Genomic DNA, 23,204 nt, shown 5'->3' on the forward strand with positions numbered 1-23,204 from the left:
AAAAGTTATGATGTATATCATGGAATCATAGAATAATTTGAGTCTGAAGGGACCTCAAAGCTCTTCCGCTTCCAGCCCTCCTGCCATGGACAGGGACACCTTTCACTGCATCAGGTTGCTCAAAGCCTCATCCAACCTGGCCTTGAGCACCTCCAGGGATGGGGCAGCCACAACTTCTATGAGGAACCTCCACCAGTGCCTCATCACCACCCTCACAGTAGAAAGTTTCTTGATTGTTAGGTGCAAAAGAGTAAAACGTAGAAAAAGATACTGTACTAGGTGCAGCTATCCAATATGAGAATAAGCATCTCCCTCTGCATTTGGCTCAATGTTTCATTATGAATTCTGAAGTTGTCCAGGCCTTGAAGCTGTATTGTAATTTAAGCATTACATTTTTTTGCATCTTCCAGGAACTGCAGGTCAATGTTAAACATTTTTTAAGAGGTTTGAAAACATATTTCTGAATGCTTTTGCTTTTTTTATTCACTGGTTTTGGCAGGAATAGCAAATGGAAATCACTGAAATACTGCAAGAAATTCTAGTTTTGTGAGATACCTGGGCCAAGGAATTTAGGATGAATATGAACCTTCTGAAAGGTTATCCAAATCAAAACCAGTCTTATAAATGTATTGCTCTGACATGTCTAGAGGCAAAACAAGACATGAATATATCAACGTACAGTCATTCTCTTATAAGAGATGTGGTAGTATCCTTCACGATTAAATGCTATGCCAAAGGAAATGACTTGGGTTTTTATTCCTTTTCAGTAATGTGGAAAGTATGCCATGGAAGCAAGCCGGAAGGGGTTGTTTAGTGGAAGAGAGGAAGAAGAAACTGTTTGGAAGGGGTGCAGAGAGACGGCACTAGCAGCAAACATGATCTTCTTGGGAGTGTGCCATGTTCAGCAAAGCTTAAGGAAGGGATTTTCTGAGTTATTCAGTGTTTGCCTAACTGTACACTCCTGTTGGAAGGAGTGATACAGTGTCTGTTTGTGTCAGTGGGAGCAGAGTCAGACCAACTCTTGTGCGCTTTTCAGATGGGGTTTTCAGATGCTTCCATTCCTGCATTTATGACTTCAGTATAGATAAAGGAAGAAGGTAGACGGCTGTGAGTGAGATCTATCCAAAATCTAATGGGGCTTAAAGCCTTTTCTGAGAGCACCATGCTGAAACAAATTCAAAGAAATTCCTCTTTATCCTTTAGTTTCTTGAAAGGCTACTGGTGAGTAGGATCTGGAATCAAGGAGGAAAATAAGCCTGCAGGCAAAAGGTTGGTGAGGCAGGAGTGATGACTAGCTGAAACCAGCTGTAGGAAGATAAGTGCCTAGGTTTAGCAGTGATATTCCCACTTTAGATTTAGTCAGATAAATACACCAAGCCTGATGCATGGACTGGTTCGCAGCCTTGAAGATCTGAGTCTGTCCAGGTAGTAGTTCCTTAAGCAGTTCTTAATATTTTATGGCTTAACATACAGTGCGGTGGAGGAGTCCTTGGAAGGATGGCTGTTTATTTTAAGTCTTGTTATGTTCACCAGGATGAGGAGCATCGATACTTCAGGGTGCCAATACAAAAACTGAAAGCAGCTATGATGTGTAATAAATAAGCATGTTGCCAGTATTGGGAGCTGAAGAATAATCTTTGCAAAATACAGGTTGAACATCACTCTCTGTAGGCCAAAGCTATGAATGCGGGGTGGGGGAGAAGGAGGGCAGTTTGTCAGCTTTTTGTTTTAGAAAGGAGGACTACTAGGAAAGGAATAGGACAGGCTGAGAGTCGGGCTTGTTTAATCTGGAGAAGAGAAGGCTCCAGGAAGACCTTAGAGAGAGGGGCTTTATCAGCGTATGCAGGGATAGGATGAAGGGGAATGTTTTTAAGCTGAAGGAGCGGGGAGATGTAAATGAGATCTTAGGAAGAAATGTTTTCCTGTGATGGTGGTGAGGCACTGGCACAGGTTGCCCAGAGAAGTTGTGGTTGCCCCATCCTTGGAGGCGTTCAAGGCCAGGCTGGATGGGGCTTTGAGCAACCTGATGCAGTGGAAGGTGTCACGACCCATGGCAGGGGTGTTGGAACTTGGATGGTCTTTGAAGTCCATTTCAACCCAAACCATTCTATGAAACCTGATCTCCCAGCCTCAAGCAGGTTTCTGCACAGGTAATGTCCAGAGCCAAGTGTCACTGTAGCAATCCTCAGTGGTTGTACTTGTCCTGTCCTCTCCCAGCCCATGGAAATTCCCGTCTCAGATGACCGTTGAGTGAAATGAGAGACAAGGATTTGTCTGAAAGATGGGACTGTAGTGAAGTCTGTGACCTGGCTGTTTTTCTGTAATTCTTGTTTAACACCAGGCTGGCTGAGTGATTGTCCTGGTATGGAGTTTGAACAAAACATAGCAAGAGGCAGTGCTGGAGAGGGAGCTTGGTGCCCTGATAAAACTACTCGCAGCTGTGACAGCTTGAGGGGAACAACTATTGCTCTGGGGATCCTCAGTGCCTTGTTCTACCTGTACCAAGAAACCAGGTTAGAGAGTCATAGTGCCTGATGTGACAAATGTAGCAACTGAAAAAACTTAGAAGTGTAAAACCTTGTGTCAGCACTCGGGACATAACTGAACCTTATTTCACTGATCAGAATACTTGCACATTATTTAATTCTGCTGGTTGCCTTTAATGACCTTGTATCTTTTCTTTAATGGAAAGAGTAATGAATTCCTTGGAGGAATAAGTGTGAGATGTGTAACTGGTGGTAAATTAAGTAGTGTTGCATGTCAGCATTTGCAAAATGCATCAAGAGGCACATTGGGGACAGGTGGTAAGCATGGTTCACTTGTTATCTAGTTATTTTTGGTTGATATTACATACTTCTGGCTCCTTTTGTTTCCTCTCTCCTGAAAAGGATTGCAAAAAGTAATTTCTGGCCCTTCTGCCTGCCAATGTTATAGACTTTATTTGTAAGACATTTTAGCTCATTATGGGCAGAAATACTGACAGCATACTGGTAGCAGCCAGGCTTTTTTCAGGGGAGTAGGTCACACGAACTCATTATGTTCAGGTAGCGGATATAAAAGTAAAAACTGTGTTTGAAGAATTATAGAATCATAGAAGGATTTGAGTTGGAAGGGGCTTCAATGACCATCCAGTTTCAAGCTCCTTTCCACTGCATGAGTTTGCTCAAAGCCTCATCCAAACTGGCCTTGAACACCTCCAGGGATGGGGCAGCCATGACTTCTCTGGGCAACCTGTTGCAGTGCTTCACCACCATCAAAGGAAAAATAATGCTTCCTAATATCTAATCTCAATCTCCCCTCTTTCGGCTTAAAATCATTCCCCCTTGCCCTGTCCCTGTACTCCCTGATCAAGAGCCCCTCCCCAGCTTTCCTGCAGCCCCTTTCAGTACTGGAAGGCTGCTCTAAGGTCTCCCTGGAGCCTTCTCTTCTCTGGGCTGAACAATACCAGTCTCCAAGAAAAAAGGGAATTGATCAGGGAGTGTTTATTTCCAAGCTTTTTCAAACACTTTTTAATTAAAATGACAAAATCCAGAAATATGACACTGTAAAAAGTGACTTGTCACGTTTACTATATGCATTATTTGTTTTCCTATGAGTAATGTGCCCTTGCATTATTTGAAGGAAAAAAAGGAGGACTGTAAACCCTTTCTGTGCCCAGAGGATTGATGGAAATTAGAATCCTTTTTGCATAATCCCCTTGCTTTTTGCTTGTGGATACAGCTGTGCTAACACAATGCAACATTTGAGTTGAGAGGTCTGCAGAATCCTGGCACTGCGGCAGTTTTCAGACTGAGGCTCTTGTTTGATAGATTTTCAAAGTGATACTGTGCTCAGTTGTATCTGTCTCCCTGGAAGTAGGCTTGCAGTTAACTTCTCAGAGGAAATACTTTCAAAAGGCAAAGTTCAATTTTGCCAAGAATCAGATAAGGTCAGAGTAACTAGACAAACTGGAGCTTTGTAGGTTAGAGATGAGCGCAGCCCTCTCCATGGGGCAGTGCAAATGTGGTAGGAGGAAAACGAAACGTGTGAGAATGCTTAAATTTGCTGAAAATCTGAAATTCTGTGTATATCTCTCAAGTGCAGGGTTGCATTTTAGAAATAGTATTTTCACATTTCTTAAAAAAGTAAAATGTATTTATCCTTCCTGTTTCTGTTTTCCAGCTTAACCTGCCAGAAAATGGGTTCACAGGATTAATTGGGGTTTTTTTTAATACTACATATTTATAAATTGCTATTATAATATGATTGCAACATGATTCTAATTTTCTTTCGGTTTTCAAGTACATGTATAGTATGCTTTACCTAGCTTTCATGCATTTTTTATGAGACAGTAGGGAGCGTGTTTCAGCTCCACTCCTGTAACCTGCCACTGGCAAAGTGGATGGCAGAGAGACTGCATTGACAGGTATCAACCCACATAAGTCTCCTGGCAGCAGCTGACCTTTTCCGGTTTGTTCTTAAGGTCTGCACTGATATTTTCTGCTGTTCTGCCTTGACTGCAGACTAGTAAACTCGTTTTTTGTTTTCCTGAAGTAGTTTCTGTGAGTGTCTGTGCTCAGTGGTTGCATGGCCTTTACAGATTGAGAATGAAGGAGGACAGCCAGTTCCTTCAGTGGAATAACTTACACTTAAAATAAAAAAAAAAAAGAAAAAGTGGGTTCTGGTAATTCTGTTGGCTGGCCAGTTAAAAGAAGGCTGCAGATCTCTACTCTCCCTTCCATGACAGCATTAATGGAGTTTCTTCCCTCTATCCTTTTCTCAGTATTTGTAAACAGGGACTATCTTCCTAATTCCTGTCTTGTTAGGTCGGCCAAGACATCAAAAATAATAGTTGGGAACTAAGGAGGAGAAAGCCGATGCAGTTGTATAGCCTTGATTCCTTAGTACATAGAGCAGATGTAGGATAAGAAGGGTTGTGGGCAGGGACTCGTTAAGATCCCTGGATTGTTGTGGCCTTTACTTTCCGGCTCAGGGGTGGAATACAGACTGTTTCATCTTTGCCAGGACTTTTAGCTAATGAAAATAGGAAAGGGAGAATGTAATGAGGGGATTAAAGGGAAGGATCCTGAGAAATTCAAGAATCATAGACTTGTAGAATGCTTTGGATTGGAAGGGATCTTTACAGGTCATCTAGTTCAGCCCCAGATGACAGTGATGGGCATTACTATGATTAAGTACAAGGACATATAAAATACCAAATAAAATTGCAAGAGAGGAAGGAAAGTAGGAGCTGGTTTTGGGAAGAAGTCAGTAGTCTTGGTTACATCCAGGCATCTTGATGGTGCTCTGGCATTCCCATGTAAATGAAAACCAGGAGGAGAAACGAATGGAAAAAAGAAAGTGAAAAGCACTATTTTTTTTTTTTTTTGAAACATACAGTTTGCATGGGTGTCAGCATCCATGTGGCGGCATTGCATTTCAGACAAGGCAGACAAATCATTCCTTCTTCCTGGACTGTCTTCTCCTTTACACGCATAAGCTTTGTCCTGGATTTGCAGAGCTGCAGGAAAGCAGCACTTCTTACAGGAGAGATTCATGCTGCTGGAAAGGAGCCACTCAAACATTGGAGCAGCAGGCAGTAGTCTAGCACCTCCTGCCCTTTGAGAGCCAAGAGCTGTGGGGACTGCTAAGTAGGTGAAGTCCTGACCACTGAAACACAGCAAAGGCTACCTTCCAGATGGCCAGACAAAAGGTCACATGAATTATACAGTGAGTTGGCTCCTGCAGCTTGATGACATTTTCAGATGGGTTTTTTAAGCAGTCACCCTGGCAATGTCTAAGGAAATCTGTCTCAACTCTCTGTCTCGGTCCTTAAAATACAGGGGAGGGAGAAAATGTTTGTCTGTGGTATGTACATGCTTTGCTGTCTTTCTTCAGCCAGCTTCCCAATCCAAGAAAGGAGCTTTCTCTTTTCTGGCAGCTTCGTACTGCCCAAACTCAACAAAGACAACTTCAGAGCAATGGTTTTTTAGCTTGTTTTGAGTCTGAGTAAGCATCAGATGTGCATGGCTATGTAGAGAAATGAAACCTCCTGGCAGTAGGTTTGTTTTTTGAAGTTATTTCTGTACATCATCTGGAGGTACCTCTGAACTCTGAGGTGGGAAGCAAGTAGGGGCCCACGCTCAGTTTTTCGACTGTTGCACCCGCCCCAGCCATCCATTTTACCAGTGGTGCTTAATGTCTGTTTGTATATTGGGTGGCCTAACAGAAGTATAGTACGGGGGGGAAAAAAGCATAAAAGCAAACAACAGTGTTTCCCACGGTGCTGATTTTAATCAGAAATGCTAGAAACCACTCAAACATGGAAGAATATTTAGGTTACCCTAAGTCTGTTTGAAATTGCACTGTAACCACAAAGGGTAGTGTGGATTGATACACTGGCTGTGTAGGGAGCTGGGAAGAGCAAAGACTTGAGCTCAGTTGAGGCTCATAGTTATGGTCCTACAGATAGTAATGATCTTCATAGAGTCATAGGGTGGTTTGAGTTGGAAGGCACCCTTACAGATCATCCAATTCCAGCCCCCTGCCATGGACAAGGACACATTCCATACTGCATCAGGTTGCTGAAAGCCTCATCCAACATGGTCTTGAACACCTCCAGGGATGGGGCAGCCATGACTTCTCTGGGCAACTTGTGCCAGTGCCTCACCACTCTCAGAGCAGCTATGGAAAAGTTTAAAGCTTTAGAATGTCTTACAATCAAAATGAAAGGTGGTCTTGTTTGAGGCTTTCTTTGCCTTAGAGTCATGCAGTTCTTTGAAGGGCAAACTGTGTTTGTATGCTTGCATTCTTCTGTGTGTTTGAGTATGGAAGCTTATAAACTTCTGTTCTGTTTTGAAATAAGATGAATGTAAAAATCCTGGCATGGTCTTATTTTGGTAACAAAGTGGCGTGCAGGCATCCTTGTGGTTAAATTAAAAAAAAAACCACCCCAAATTAAAAACATTAGATTTCCTGCAAAGGGGTTGTTATTTGCAAATGGAAAGATAAATGACTTAGACTAGAGATGCACATATAACTGCGTGATCTTGCTCATAAACCCCTAATGTAGCTCCTTTAAAATCTTTTGGGTTTTTCCTAGAATTGAATTTGATGTTGTCATTAAGAGGATAGCATCAACTTGGAAAATTGAATTTGTACTCTAATTGCTTTTCAGGTTTCTTGGGTCTTTCTCCACCTTAATCTTTGAGGTGTGAATTCCCTTTTCAGAATTCATTGAGAGAAAATATATTCAGTTTAGTTCTGAATAGTTTAGTCCTCAGCACAGGAAGGATATGGAGCTGTTGCAGTGACTCCAGAGGAGGCCATGAAGATGATCTGAAGGGCTGGAGCACCAGGCGGAGAGAATTTGGTTTGTTCAGCCTAGAGAAGAAAAGGCTCTGGGGAAGCCTTATAGCGGCTTTCCAATACTGAAAGGGGACTCCAGGAAAGCTGGAGAGGGGCTCTTTATCAGGTAGTGCAGGGATAGGATGAGTGTGAAGAGTTTTAAGCTGAAAGAGGGGAGATTTAAATGAGATATCAGGAAGAAGTATTTTCCTGTGAGGGTGGGGAGGCACTGGCCCAGGTTGCCCAGAAAAGTCATGGCTGCCCCATCCCTGGAAGTGTTCAAGGCCAGGCTGGATGAGGCTTTGAGCAACCTGATACAGTGGAAGGTGTCCTTGCCCATGTTCAGGTGTTGGAACTGGATGGTCTTTACAGTCCTTTCCAAACCAAACCATTCTATGATTCTGTTATATGTTATATGGCAGCCTTTAGATTGTTTAGAATCAGTATTGAACACCAGTTGTCTTTAAAATGCCTGACGCTCCCCAGAGTGGAACAATGCTTTCATACCCCTGTGCCTGTGGCAAATGAGGACACAGAGCTCAACTGATTTTGTAGTACCTGCAAACTCACCCACTGCTCTGGGCTTCAGTCTCTTCTAGTTTTGGTTCAGTCAAGTTATTTAGACAGACTTTAGTTAAAGCGATATGGATTACAACACTTTAGAGCCTCATCAGGGATGCAGTCCCTCAAATACACCGATTTACAGAGAAATTGTTAGTACTATTGGTGGTGGTGTTCCAACAGTATTCCCATTTTGTCTTCTTTTGGCCATCCTCTAGTGTTTGCTTTTACAAGAATGCAGAATTCAGGATTTTTCTTTCAACATTTAAATCCTGCAGACTCTGCCTGGAAAACAGGCTGATTCCTCAGCTTCCTGCCATGGTTGCTTTTTAACCAGAATCTAAGTGGAAAAATGTAACCTTTTCTAGTGCTCTTGTGGTGTGACCTCTGGAAACAGAGCTAACGATTTTAAGGTTTCTGCTACATCTTAAAACCAAGGTAAAGTGTTTCTTTTCCTCTACTTTTACCTCTCACCCTTTTCTAATACTTGAGCATGCCAGGGTTTTTCATTTAACCCTTGTTTTCTTTTAAGCTTTTCCTTGATCCTATTATTTGATTGGTCAGATGTGGTTTTTTTACTCTCAGCATTCTCTATCCCAGCTGCTTTGTTTTGCTCAAGCTCCATCTGCAGCCATCCCACTAAACTTTTCTACTGTTCCCTGCCATTTGTGTTTTAATTTCTGCTTGTACCAAATCAAAAGATGCTTCTCTGTCTTAGCCTATAATGTTCTGCATCTGCGATATTTGCCATTTAGGTAACTGAAATTTCTGACATAACTACCTGCTGTGTGGTCAGTAAACACGTGAGCAAGGAGAAGAGTCCGATTATTTAAGTGCAATTATAAATTTGCTGTTAAAATCCTAGAGGGACATTTTAGCCATGGAACTTGGCTTCAGTTTAGTACTGTCATGAATTTGTTGTGGCTGTAGAGGAACTGTACTAATCAGCTGGAGGTCACCTGCATGATGTTTCTGCTTGTGTGCCTATGTTGTGTTATATTCTTCTGAGTGTTAAACTGTTCACTCAGTTGATAATAGAAAATGCAGCTTCTTCCTAACTGTGCATCTTCAGTTTCTCACTTGGATATAACTCTAATTGCATTTTACATACTTCAGGCAGGATTTTGAGGGGAATTACGTATGTTTTTCTGAGTTGTTTTAATTATCAACAAAGCTGGTGAAAGGTCTAGAGAACAAGTCTTATGACGAGCAGCTGAGAAAACTGGGAGTTGTTTAGCCTGGAGGAGGCTGAAGTGAGAACTCATCACGCTCTACAACTCCCTGAAAGGAGATTGTAGCAAGGTGGGTGCTGGTCTCTTCTCCCAAGTAACAAGTGACAGGATGAGAAGAAATGGCCTCAAGTTGTGCCAGGGGAGGTTTAGGTTGGATATTAGGATATTTCTTTACTGAAAGAGTGGTGAAGCACTGGAACAGGCTGCCCAGGGAAGTGGTAAAGTCTCCATTCCTGGAGGTGTTCAAAAAACATGTAGACATGGCACTTTGGGACATGATTTAGTAGGCATGGTGCTGTTGTGCTGATGATTTGGTCTGATGATCTTGGAGGTATTTTCCAAGCTTACCGATTCTGTAATTCTCTCCTGCGAGTGATTTTTAATACTTTTTCCCTCCCAGTAAGCCCCACTAATACTGTAATATTTGAAAGCAGATTGTAGTGACAGGTAACTTCTTGTTACATTTATACTTCAGGCTGAGAGCAAGCAAACAAATAAAGCATTTGTTATGTTTTAGCATTCTTTTTTAATGAGCACATTAAAATCGACTCACAGCTACAAGACCAGCTGTGAGGAGAAGGGAGAAACATGGAGCTCTGCGTAGCACTGTCTTTTTGAAGCAGTTTATGGAAAAATAATAAAACGCAGTGATACGTAAGGACTCTGGTCTGTTCTGTTTTGGCAGAAGGCTTGTTGTGACTGTTTCTGTGGCTTACAAAGGAATTTCCTACAGACTGGACTAACCATTAAAAAAATGTCTACTTTCAGGAGTTCAAGGCATACATTTGAGTCCTCCTGGGAAGATGTCTTCTTTGACAATGAAAGCCTGTTGTCTGGACAAAAGAGGAAGTTTCTTTAAGGTAAATGAGATATTTATACAGAAGATAAATCACAGGGGTTTATGTGAAACAAGTGCTGCAAAATGTGCAATACTTCATTGAGAATCTTTGTTTACAGATGGTGTTTGTGGTTAGATTACCACCCAGTTATTTTGTGTATATATTGTTTTTCTGTGCACTGAACAGAACATTTGGTATAAAACAGCTTGTGTCTTTCTTTGCTGCTGATGCTGAGAACACGAGCTTTATTATGCACAGGCATAAAATTATTACAGCTTTTATAAACTGGATTTGTGCAGCTTAGAGTTGCAGTGCAGGTTTATGATTTCCTTTACTGTGTTGAGAATTGATTTAATTTCCTTGCCTGTTTTAAGAAAAATTGGTGAGGGCTCCTTAATTGTGTGTAACCTGGGCACTCACAAAAATACTATATTTATATTTTCTTATTGCATATTTCAGTCCTTTTTGTGTTGTGGTGTTTTTGCTTTGTAGGTTGTATTTGGCTGGTTTTTTAAAGCTTAACTTCATCTTCTTTAAAATCAATAAGAAGCTGGTGCTTAACTCACTGCTACACTCTTGGAAATCCAGCAAGGTAGATGTCTGTGTCTTCAGGTGCCTACATGCTTTAAATGCTGCTTCCTTTTAGACATTCAGGGCGGCTTCCTGGACGATACAGGCACTGAAAGCAAGTTCTGTTCTGGCGTGGACTTGCTTATAGGGATGAAAGAGAAATAATTCCATTTAATGTTTCTGTGGTCTAGGGGCCAGTCAAAGCACCTTCAAATACTCCCTGGAGCCTTTAGAAATGCATTTTTCCCTGGGCGTGAGTATTTGATTTTTGTCCCACTAACCTCATTATAGCTGCAAAATTGAACCTTGAGAACTGCGTGAGAAAGGCTGTACTTTGGGATTGGCTGCTTGCAGTCATTAGGTTTTGTGCATTTTCTGTCGTCGTCTTCATTTCTACATAGTTACTAATCGCTTTTGTTTCTGGGAACTTCTGTCCAGGATTAAATTTGATGACTTAATTTTGTCTTTCCCTAGTATTTCCTGCAGAGTTGACTGGCACAGTTGGCCCCAGATTTGCTCAGCAGTAGTAGCTTAGCTCAGGCATGAACAATCACATTGCAAAAGTAAGCATGGGTCATCGCGTCCTCTCTTCTGTCTCCTGCTCTTGGTGAAGTTTTTAAGGCTTTGGGGGTTCAGTCAGGGGGCTGCAGTGAACTTACCTTTTTCTAGGGGAATACAGGAGTATATTCTGGTCTTTTTATATGACAGAGAGGGACTTTATGCAACGGAGAGACTTTGGAGAGCTATCATCTTTCAGGCTGGCATCACAAAAAGCAGAGGGGCAATAGGACTGAGCAGTATGGTTTCAAAAGATGACTGAATCCCATTAACTGTGTTCCATTTCTGTGTAATGGAGAAGGTCTGAAGTTAATTGTAAAGAAGGCTGTAGTTAACTTTTTTTTTTTTTAATAGAAAAAAGGACTGCTTGAGCTGAAATGTAGTTAACAAAGCCTTTGTGTGTGAGAACAGCTGCAAAAACCATATACTACTAGAGAGTAGGACAGGGAGATCAGTGTCCAGGCAATGCCACTTTATTGAAAGCATGCTGACGTATCAAACTGTGGTGTCTTACCAATGGCTAGGAAGATAGGAGTATACTGTCACATAGACCAGCTTGTGATCAGGGTTAAATACAACAGAGTTGTCTGTTCTGCGCTAAAATTTTGCTGTTTGTTTAATGCCAGGGTCACAGGGGCTGTGTTGGTGCACAAGGCTTTGCTCAAAGGAACAATCAAAATTTACAGGTGCTTCTGAATTGACTCACCTTGATTGCTTCCTTTAGAATATCCATCACCTGCTGTAGCTTTTGACCATCTCTTTGTGTTTTCACATTCATTCTTTTGACTGTTAATACACCAGCAAAACAGCATTGCCCCCATTTTACAAAGGCCAAAGATGTGTAGTTTTATAGATTAAATTCTCTGAAGTTTTTATGCCTTGCAATTTATGAAGGCTCAGACCAAGCAAGTAGTGAAATAAAGCAAAGATGGAGCTAGGCCTGGGTAATCCTGGGAATGAATAGACTCCCTCTGTAACCACTGATAAGCTGTGGTACAGTAAGGAATTGAATATGTGTCTCTGCCAAACATACTTCTTACTGAACCCTCCTCCTCTTCAAAATCTTCCAGTCTTTATTGATCTGACATCAGAGCTTTTCTGTCCCAAAATCAAACATCAAGTAAACTTTGTTACTTAGTGGTGAATAAGACACTGAATAATGTTAATGGTCTTGGGAATTCATACCTCTGTGCAAAATAACCAGAAATTGCAACCATCTATCAAAATATTTAATTGTATTCAGACATTAAGTCCAGAAATAGCGTTCCCAGTTTGGCTTGCCTCTGGCGCTTTGCCACATTGTGACACAGGGTGCTCTTTGAGGGCTGCTATGCTCTGCTTATCAAAACAGGAAGGAAAAGATGTGATGCCAAAGAGGATGCAGGTCTCCAGAAAGAATGAAAAATGAGATGCTGGCAGGAAGTGGGGGTGGTAAGTGCTGAGGCTCATTTGTCCAGTTGGATACTGATCCTTGCTGTCTTCAGCCTGTATTCCCTTGCCAGATAAGAAGCACTACTCTTACCTTTTCCTCTTTAGCTGTTTTAAATCTCAGGACTTGGAAACGTTCTGCCGTGATCATCTTGACTGACTCTCATAGAATCATAGAATGGTTTGGGTTGGAAGACACCTTAAAGATCATCCAGTTCCAAGCCCCTTGCCATGGGCAGGAACACCTTCCACTGGACCAGGTTGCTTAAAGCCTCATCCAGCCTGGCCTTGAACACCTCCAGGAATGGGGCATCACTGACTTCTCTGGGCAACCTGGGCCGGTGCCTCACCAGCCTCACAGGAAAGATTTTCTTTCTAATATTGGGATGGGGAAAGTCTTCAAGACTTGAATGAGTAAGACCACCTGTATACATGCTGGACTTCCAAGAGAGGTGTGCTGATCTGTGCCTGGTCCTGGGCATCTGCTTTTTGTGATGCACAGCAACCGTGCGTGTGCAGACAGAGCAGCTTCAGAAAGGTGACTGTAGCCCCTTGGGAGTGCGTTGCTTCTAGTGAGGATGCTTGCTGTGATTTTTGCTGTTTATAGGACATCCTGAAAAGTTTGAAACATAAAAATTGAATATACGTATTCTGGTGAGGGCACGCGGGAGAGCCAAGTTATGTTTGTGATCTGTATGTAGGAATTGTTTTGTCACCCTTGCCAGCTTCTAAAAGCTGAGATCAGACTTGTTGAATGAATAATGAGTTGACTATAAGCATAGCATGATACATTATGAAAGGAAACACTGTAGTTTGATGTTTGCATTTCATTATTTCGTTCATGGATTTTAGGAATGTAAACAGTTAGTACATGGATGTTTGTGGTGATACAATGTTTAGGATAGGTTTCATTAAGGAATGCTGTACTGGGCTGCTATGTGAATTCATGCTGCCTGAGTCATAATGATTATTTGGCTTTACAGTGGTTGTATTGTTTCTTTTTAACTTACAGAGCAGTGCTTTATCCGAAATACGGTCCAAAGGAAAAACATTAGACACAGAAATGGCTATCATCTTATATAGGGTCTCCTTTCAGTTTGACAGGGATTAATGTTAAAGAATTCACCAGCTGAGGAGGTGTCACACCTTCAAATAAGTTTCTTATCTACGAACCTTTTCTTTCTGTAGCATAGCAGGGTAATATCTGTTTCATGGCCCTAAATACCTGCGACAGATTTCTTCAGATTACTTTTTAAGTCTTGGAGCTCATGTATGTTGGCATGAGGAGAGTGGGTGCACTAAGAGCAGCAGGAGAGGCAGGAGCTTGGAACAGTCAGTGAAGTGGCATATGTAGGGTCCTCTGACCAATATAATCATCCACTTCAGCTGTATTTTGCTTTCAAAATTCTTACGGCCTTGATTTCAAGTCTGTTGAAACTAGTGGGTGAGTTTTCTCATTATTTCTAGCAAAATAGGAATCACACTCTTTGCAAATAGAGAAAATCTGTTTAAACAATTCAGTTATTCTGAGCCTTCTGCTGCCTCTTGTCTTCTCAGTGTTGGATCTAATAGTATACACTTAGAATCCTTCCTGCATTTGGTACAAACATATTATCAGCAGCTCATCTTGTCAAATGCTAATCATGCAAGCATCACATACACTGTATAATGACCAGAGGTTTTGTTGTTCCTAAATACTTCTGAAATTATGTCATAAAATCATAAGTACACATTATGTTACTTGATTGAAAATTATTTGTCAAGTGCTGTTGTAACAGTATGTGTCATTGAATTGCAAGAGTACCCAAATGATGCCACTCCAAAAGTCCTTTATTTTTTTTAATCAGGAGAAGATCAACTTTTTTTTTTTAACATGGATAAGAATTTAAGGGAAATTAACTGTTATTTGCAGGAAATATTGGCAGTTTATTTTCTAAAAATGAGGGGGTTATTCCTGAAGATAAATGTTTACATCCAGGTGCAGTACCTGCTGATAGCTGTTGAGTCACAGTTTGATTGCAGAGCATGTTCCATTATTGCAGACTTTATAAGTCAGGTTCAGGTTTGATGCTAAGTGCTTGACCTGGCTTCCTTGTGCCAGGATGTACGCTCTTCGTAGGCTAAGGTAAAACCACCTTGTGATGTGGAGGATACGCAATATACCCAAGAAATCTGGCCTGTAGAAGACAACGTGAGCAGAAGACTGCTTGAAAGGTGCCATTTTGTTTAAGTTGTCTTTAGCCATTTTATTTTTTTCTTCTTCTAAACACAGGAAAAATCCCTCCCAGGAAGGACAGTTCCTGGCGAGTTCTCTTCAAGGCAGACATACAAATTAAAACGCTTTAAGATTACAACTTCTTCAGGATAAAGCTGTTCTGCACAGCCTGCCATATGCTATTCTGATATAAAAAGTTTATAAGTTAAAACCCATTTTTAAATATTTCTTTTTAAGGACTTTAATCTTATATAAGCAAGTGACTTTTTCAGACAAAGATGTAAAAGGCAGTTGTGTTAAAGAGTCTGAACATGGCAGCCATTCAAAAATAACAAGAAATAACTTTCAGAGATAAGTTTGTATATGAGTGAGGTCTCAAAATTCCCTCCCTTGATCTGCTGGTCACATTTCTTTTGATGCAGCCCTGGATACAGTTGGCTTTCTGGGCTGCTTCAACAGTACCAGAAGGGATGAGAAGGCTACAAAAGCTGTAGTGATGTAGTAGGACTTGTCAGCAGTATGGATCTTACTTAGCAGTAAAAACTTGTGTGGTTGTCTTTGACTGCCTCATTATACTTAGCAAACTTAATATTGAATGAAGACTGGGGAAATGTAGCACTTAAAACTGAATGTTTTTTTGCTTCTATTATGACATAGGAACTTCTTCTCTTTAATAGAAAGCCTCTTGGCTGTCTGTTCCATTGTGCAGCACTACCAGTTATGAAATGTGATTTTAATCCAGGAAGATGAAATCCTAATTTAGGTAATTCATAGGCTTTAATTAAACCTGGAATGGATTTTGTTCACTGAAAGCAGGCTCTGTTTTTTTTCATATGCTGTCACTCTCCTTGTTTGAAAAGCACATATTGCGTATTTCTTTCTGAACCATGTGTTTCTATCTGAACATATATTTATTAGGGTTTTTGACTTGCATTTGGTACATCTTGATACAAATAACAAGAAATCACTGTGTCAGTATTTCAGAATGCCATTAGTTATTTATAACTAACTTTAACAAGGCACATTCATGTTTACAACTAATTGAAGAGCGATTATTATAGAATCATAGAATAACAGACTGTAAGAGACTTGGAGCACAAGTCTTATGAGGAGCAGCTAAGGGAACTGAGATTGTCTAGCCTGGAGAAGAGGAGGCTGAGGGGAGACCTCATTGCGCTCTGCAGCTCCCTGAAAGAAGATTGTAGTGATGTGGGTGCTGGTCTCTCTCCAAAGTAGCAAGTGATAGGATGAGAGGAAATGGCCTCAAGTTGCGCTAAGGGAGGTTTAGATTGGATATTAGGAAAAATTTCCTTACTGAAAGAGTGGTGAATCTCTGGAACAGGCTGCCCAGAAAAGTGGTAGGGTCTCCATCCCTGGAGGTGTTCAAAATACATGTAGACGTGTCTCTTCATGACATGGTTTAGTAGGCATGGTTTAGTTGGGCTGGAAGTTGGACTGGATGAACTTGGATGTCTTTTTCAACCTCAACAATTCTGTGATTCTAAATGGATTGCTTACCAGAGATGTTTACCTAACAGAGCTGATCCATCCACTTCTACTGCTTAGCTGCATCTAGGAAGAGAAATGCAGCTTTTCTGTCTTTTTAGACTTGTAGTCAGCTTCTGTGTTCTGAATTAATTGACTATCAAACTGGATTAGTGGATATCTTTCTCTCTACTTTACAGGTACAGAAGGATTGCTGTTAAATAAATTGCCTAAGTACATCAGCTGTAGCTTGGGTTTGTATCCAAAGACTTTCCATCGATCAATTGCTTTTTTTTTCCTTTAAAACCTGAACAGCAATCCATGTCATTGAAGTTTTTATTTTAATTTCATTCTTTTAATGGTTGGCCTGAAATCTTGGCATGTCTTGCATAATTTCAGGTGTTATTTTAAATAGAAAAATATTTTATTTCAATATTGTGGGAGCTGTTTCTTAGAGTGCCACATGTGCTTACCCACTCTGAATGCAGGGCATGATAAGAATGTGCAGCTTTTTATTCTCGGTGGAGGCTGGTAGTTATTTTTTCCTTTGGTATCATCTCAGAGGCGTGTTTCCTGCTACGAAGTAGGTGGATGGAAGACTTGAGCAGTCTGAATTCCAGAGTTGTCCTGGTCAGATTACGGGGTATTTTTCACCCTGTAAAGCCAATGTGAGATTGGATTAATCCCTTATGCTAAAGGAAGAATGAATTTACCTGTCCCTAGCAGGGCACTTGGTGGCTCTTTTTTGGAGGTGCTGTTCCACGAGGGTGCTGAACATTGTGGAGAGCTGCAAGGCTCCTCTGTCAGGACTGTGTGCGTTCCTCTTGCTACTCTTTCTCATGGTCAGAAAGGCATTGCTCACATCTCACCGTGGTGACTCAGGGAGTGTTTGAGATTCAGTGAGTGGAAGGTCTTTGTAAATTATAATGCCAATGGTATGATATGACTGGGAGCTCTGATCTTGTCAGGAAGAAACCTGTGGTGTGGATGTGGCATGTAATAATTAATTCCCACTTCCCACTTCATGGAGGTGGCCTATTGTAAGCAGAGACTGAAATTTCTTTTGAATTAGGTGTGAGCAGCAGGGCAAGAGAGGAGATTCTACCCCTCTACTACGCTCTGGTGAGACCTCACCTGGAGTACTGCGTTCAGTCCTGGAGCCCTCAACACAGGAAGGACATGGATCTGTTAGAGCAAGTCCAGAGGAGGCTGTGAAAATGATCCAAGGGCTGGAGCATCTCCCATACTGCCCTGTCCCTGGGAGTGTTCAAGGCCAGGTTGGATGAGGCTTTGAACATCCTGGTGGAGTGGAAGATGTCCCTGCCAATAGCAGGGGACCTGGAACTGCATGATCTTTAAAGTCCTTTCCAACCCAAACCATTCTGTGATCAGAATAATGCTGCACAGCAACGATGGGTGTGAAGTTAGGAAAACTTTGAATAAAATAGCGTAGGAAATTGTTGCCTGCAGTTTTTTTGAAGATACTGCTGTACTGAACTACCTATTGTTGGTGGGAAGCAGGGTCATGCATGTGGGCAACTGTGAAGGTTGTTCTAACTTGGATTGGAAAGCTGTGTCTGCCAGGGTTTGATTTTGCTTACTTCAAGGTTGGAGGAAGGGGTTGATAAAGGAGATGGCGTCATCGTGAACCTTTTCGTTAGGTTTCACTACAGGCAGGAGAGAGGGAATGCTGTCAGGGTTTATGTACTGTCATGGTGCAGTGTGTCAGACAATCTCATTCCAGTGGTTGCAAAAAAACCATCCAAAACAACGTGCCTTGTAAACTTCATCAATGTTGTCTGCTCCACAACTGTTTTTCCAGGCATCTGGCTAGCGGCTGCTGTTTTTCTCCAGATACAGCCCTAGTGCTAACCTTGCCCTCTTTAAAATGAGTTCTTGCCCTCATGTCCAAGATTAAGATTGTGCTCTACCTGAGCTTGAAGCGTTACAAAGCAATTTTCTTTTAACTGACTTGTTCTAGTGCAGACCTAATGTGAAAAGCAGCCGCCCATTTCCTTCTTGCTTTGTTACTTTTCATCCACCACAATATCAGAATGCTGGCTTAGTGTCCCTTCTGAAATAACTCTTGCAAATGGACCTCTTCTAATTATATTTTTGCTTTTTATTTGAGAAAGTAAATGCTATAAATGATGAAGTAATTCAGTTCTTTTAAGCTGTTGTATAATAATTTGAAGCTGCAGATTTTCTATAGTTAAATCAAAAAAATAGCCAACCTGGAAGGTTTTGTATTGGCGCAAACCAGGAATTATTCTTCCTCTGAGAACGATTATAAGTGGCCTCAAACCTTACTTTTTCCTTTGCAAGGGGAAGTCCAAATAGGATGTGATTTGAAAGAAAAAAAAGATTATAATCTCTGGTGACTAAACTTGACCGGGCTTCTTTTCCACACCTCTTCCACGTTCTTGACGTCATACTATTTTTGTCCCTTTCTAGCTCATTGACACAATTGCCTCAGAAATCGGAGAACTGAAACAGGAGATGGTGCAGACAGATCTCACAGTTGAAGATGAATCTGCTGATTTGCGAAGGTGATTAAACTGTTTATTTTCCTAGTTCCTGGAGGTATACTGTGACAGGAGTGTTTTCATTGTGCTCTCTTCTCGGGTGGCTCATGTCCTAGTACTTTTCATCCTAGCAACATAGAGGGTGTAAATAATCTTGCTCTTGAATTTGCCTTTGTGCAGGAGGAGTGCCCAGAGATTCAGTTTTTCCATGTATTTGCCTTAATATCTTCTAAAAGCAACTGAACTTCACTTCTACTTACTTGTTACAAACCCTGGATGCTGATGAACATCTAAAGCAGGAAACTACTAATGTTATTCCTATTGTCTATGGCCATGAGATTTGCTTTCATGCTGTAAAGACTAAAAATGTCCATTGCTTCAAGTGGTTCTGTGAAGATTCAACTTATAATAACATGGCTTATTTATGTTCTCAGGTTAGGAAGTAAAATATTAGCTATTATGAGCTGGTGCTTTTGTGGGTTATGTGTGTAATTTAAATGTGAATATTGTGCATATAAAAAAATGAAGTAGACGGGGTATTTCCTTAACCTTAAAATTATTTGAAATGTATATTACAGTGCAGATTAAGGTTCTGGCTTTTTAAAATAGATTATGCCATGTAGGTATGAACAGTGGAAATTTGTAATGTTAAGCTTCTATCTTTAAGTGTGCACTGTGGGACAGCAGCATTTTGCCCTTGTTGTGACTGTTGGGGCTGATTGAAAATGTCTGTTAAATGGACATCTGGAGAATATTCAATATTTTAATCATTTTTTTAGCAAGACAACACATTTTTGTACTTCTTGTTGAAATATTTGTTGCAAGAGGAGAGAACTGAGATAGACAGTGTTTGATGTGACTGTACAGTCTTAGCCAGCTCTGGAGCTGATTGGTTTTGTTCTTTAAGGCAGTGAGTTAATGAAGTGGATAATGGCTTTGGTTTTTAGAATTATATCCATGTGATTTAGCTTTCACTTTCCTTTCTATACTTTCGAGATGTGCTAAAACTTACTACAATATATATTTAAATTACTGAAATAAAACATTGAGTAGCAGCTTTGTTGCCCATGTGGTAAAGATCATTGGCCTGCTGAACTAATTAAAGTCCTTGGCTATGTCCCTGGTTGCATGCTATTCACGCGTTAGAGCTTTTGAAAACACAGTTCTTTTACAGGGGCAGAAAGGATACTTCCCCATTTTGGTGAATTAATTTAATTAATTTTGACAATAAGTAGCTAATTTTCAGCAAAGAAGAGGCTGCTTGTATCTTTGAATACACCACATGCATGAAGGGCTAAGATCTACTATTTCTAAACGCTTGATGTAAATGCTTAGCTGGAAACAGTAAATTAGATCTCCACATTTTAGATATTGTGGGCAGTTTTTCACTGATATTTCCTTTTTAATGAGTTTTTTTAAACTGAATTTGTTAATTTTGAGTGTGATATCTGTTTTGATTAAAGTATGTGAGTAAAGCTAACTTTACAAAGTGAATAATGCAATTTCCATGGCTACGTAACTGAATTCAATTTTATACTGAAATAACAGCTGTCTAATAAAAGTGAAAGAACAGAATCTTTTTTTTTTTAAGATAATAAATGTAAAATACAAAATCTGAATAAATTAATTAAGGTCAATTTGTGTATAACTACATAATTCTGAACTGATTCCTTCTATGTAAGGAAGAAGTTGTATCAAAGATGGTATAAATTACATACTTAATTGTGCACTGATACCTTTTGTTTATATAGAACTACAGAGCAGTATTACAGTAATTTCACCTGTTATCCAGAGTTCTTATTTGAAGGACACCCCACAGGATGTGTTTGCTATAATAACTTTATTTCTTTGTAGTTAATTTAAAACTTAGTGAGCAGGGTAGGTTGCTTTTATTGTTGTGTGTCCTGCTGTTCAGAAGTTGGTATCTTGACATAGTATTTGGATTTGCACTTAGAGAAATTTGAACGAAATGGAATGAGTATTTTCCTTGCTCATTTTCCACCTTGGCGTATGTCTGCTTGCACCCACAGCAGCTTTAGAATGGCACTGGTTGCAAGAGGTCTCAACTGTAAAAAAAAAATTAACTATGTGAAATCACATGTCTGAAGCTTTACTACTGGGGGGGCTGGTGTTGTTTGTTGGTTTGTTTTGGGTGGTTTTTTGTGGTCATGTGGGGGGCTTTCAGATTTCTACTTCTCCTCTCAGTTATATTTTGGACTTGTTTCCCCTTTTTTACATCCACAGCCCAAGTAATATTGAGAAGAATCAAGTGAATTTGGCTTTTAAGTATGTAAAATCCGAGCAAAGAAGAGGCTTGTAAAAATGCCTGTTAAGTGGGACGCTCACATCATCCGTTTCAGTATTCCATGGTATTTGGTACCTGAACTTTTTCCTAGTGCAGACATATATCTCAGTAATATAAATGTGTAGAGTTGTCAGAAAAGAGCATAAATGGGATAAATTTCTGACCTGTGAAAGGGTGTCTAGCGAGCTGTTGAATACAGTGACAGCCCAGGTCCATGTCAGATATGGGAGCATGCATGACGTGGCTCGTAGCAACCAGATGGCCTTTCAGGAGGCACTCAGCCTCACATGTATCCATTGTCTTTGTGAACGGCGGACAGTGAGAGGAAGAAGCTCACTGCTGTCCCTCTGTCGGGGAAGGCTGTAAAGCCCCAGGCTTCCTGGAGCATTTGGTGCCTGTGCAGTGACTCAGGGATGCTTTGCCGGTGGTGGCAGCTGTTAATATAAGCTAATATTTCCCTTCCTGCTCTGTTACCATGGCACAAACGAGGGCAGAGCTTTGCTCCCTCCCTCATGTTTTGCACTGGACAGCCCTCGCGCCTGTGCCTTATGTGTTTTTCCATTCAGAGTAATTTTCTGCATCATGCACGGTGAATTGTTTCTGTAATTGGTGACAGGTAGGCAAGTATCCAACGATCTTTTCCCCTTCAGCTTTGTCCTGGCCCTTCAGCTGTAATGATGGAAAAGGAAGGCACAGTCCAGCTGCTGAGGAGTAGAGGTAATGCTCAGTGGAGGCTTTACAACTTCTCCCAGCTGATGCTTGATATGACTGTGTAGGCTAGACTGGTGCAATTAAAGCCTGCTATATTGCAGAATTTACAGAAAACCTAGCACTTTGGCACTGGGGAGTCAAACTGGGTTAATTCTGGGAGCCTTTGCTGGGGCTGGAGCAAAGCTTGCACTCTGTTTTAGAAAGATTCGCTTTACCTGCCTGTTGCAGTTCTCTATCTTTGTGACTGGGAAAGAAACAAGGAATATTCCTCACTGCTGAGTAACAGCAGAGCTGGGAGAAAAATGAATCTGGATGTAGAGCTGTGTTTTGCAAATCTTTCCACTATGGCAAAGAGTTGGCAACAAGACTTGTTAAAAAGCATTGCTGGGGAGATGCTGAGCATCCTACTGCCATCAATCAAAAGCGGACATTCTCTTCTCTCTGTCTCCCTGGGTAACATGGTCCTGGTGTGCAAGAACTCTTAAAACAGAGGCCAATCCAGGCAGAAAAATTGAGTGAGGAAATGTGACACATTCATAGGCAAGTTAGAGTCCTTATGTTCATTATATTATCAAGCCTGGCCTCTTACTATGACTCTACTCCTGGCTAGTGAGTGCATCTGGGATGACAGGCTAAACTCAGCATTGCTCACTCATTTGGGCTAGTATCCAGCCTTCTCCACAGTGTGGGAGCAGGCTGAATCCCTCAAATGCTGTTGGTTGTCTGGGTCCTTCCTACCAACTTCTTTCATGCCCTTAGAAGGGTGGGTAAGTTCTTTCATGAGTGAGTGGGTGGCTGTAAATCCTACAGCAGTTGGCTTAGTTTAATTTGACATGGCAAACCGTTGGAACAGTGTTGGTCATCCTGATGGAAAATGCATGCAAGCTGCATGCACCTTCACTGTGTTCATTATCCCAAAGAAAGAAAAGTCCATTTCTCAGGCCAGTGTTTGTCAATGCAGGAGGTTGGGGAGGTTGGTAGTAGTTTCAAGAGCAGATCAGCTCATTGTCCCAAGTCCCACAAAAAAAGGGGAGAAAGGTTAGAATCTATGGGGTTAAAAGGTTAGATGGAAAAGAAGAGCAAGCTTCAGAGAGAGCTTATACCAGCCTTTCAGTACTAAAAGGGAAGGGGCTCTTTATCAGGGAGTGCAGGGGTAGGATGGAGTGAAGGGGTGATTTTAGCATGAAAGAGGAGAGATTTAGATGAGATCTTAGGAAGAAATGTTTCCTTGTGAGGGTTGTGAGGCACTGGAACAGGTTGTCCTGAAAAGTTACGGATGCCTTATCCCTGGCGGTGTTCAAGGCCAGGTTGGATGATGCTTTGAGCAACCTGATCCAGTGAGAGGTATCCCTGCCCATGGCAGGGGTTGGAACTGGATGATTTTTAAGGTTCCTTCCAACCCAAACCATTCTATGATTCTATTATTTGAGAGATCAAAAGAAAATTGCT

The 23,204-nt window shown here is 41.1% G+C and overlaps 1 protein-coding gene across 1 annotated transcript in view; it reads left to right on the forward strand.

The window, feature by feature from the left end:
• The window catches only part of RIN2 (Ras and Rab interactor 2), a 78,183-nt gene that overhangs the window by 17,591 nt on the left and 37,388 nt on the right, over nt 1-23,204 (forward strand). The window contains exons 2-3 of the mRNA XM_069850341.1: nt 9,888-9,979; nt 18,669-18,763. Coding sequence (XP_069706442.1) covers nt 9,923-9,979; nt 18,669-18,763 — 152 coding nt within the window. The 5' untranslated portion in view covers nt 9,888-9,922. The remainder of the gene's footprint in view (nt 1-9,887; nt 9,980-18,668; nt 18,764-23,204) is intronic.

This window comes from Phaenicophaeus curvirostris, chromosome 2 (assembly GCF_032191515.1).
Source record: "Phaenicophaeus curvirostris isolate KB17595 chromosome 2, BPBGC_Pcur_1.0, whole genome shotgun sequence".
NCBI classification, from domain to species: Eukaryota; Metazoa; Chordata; class Aves; order Cuculiformes; family Cuculidae; genus Phaenicophaeus; species Phaenicophaeus curvirostris.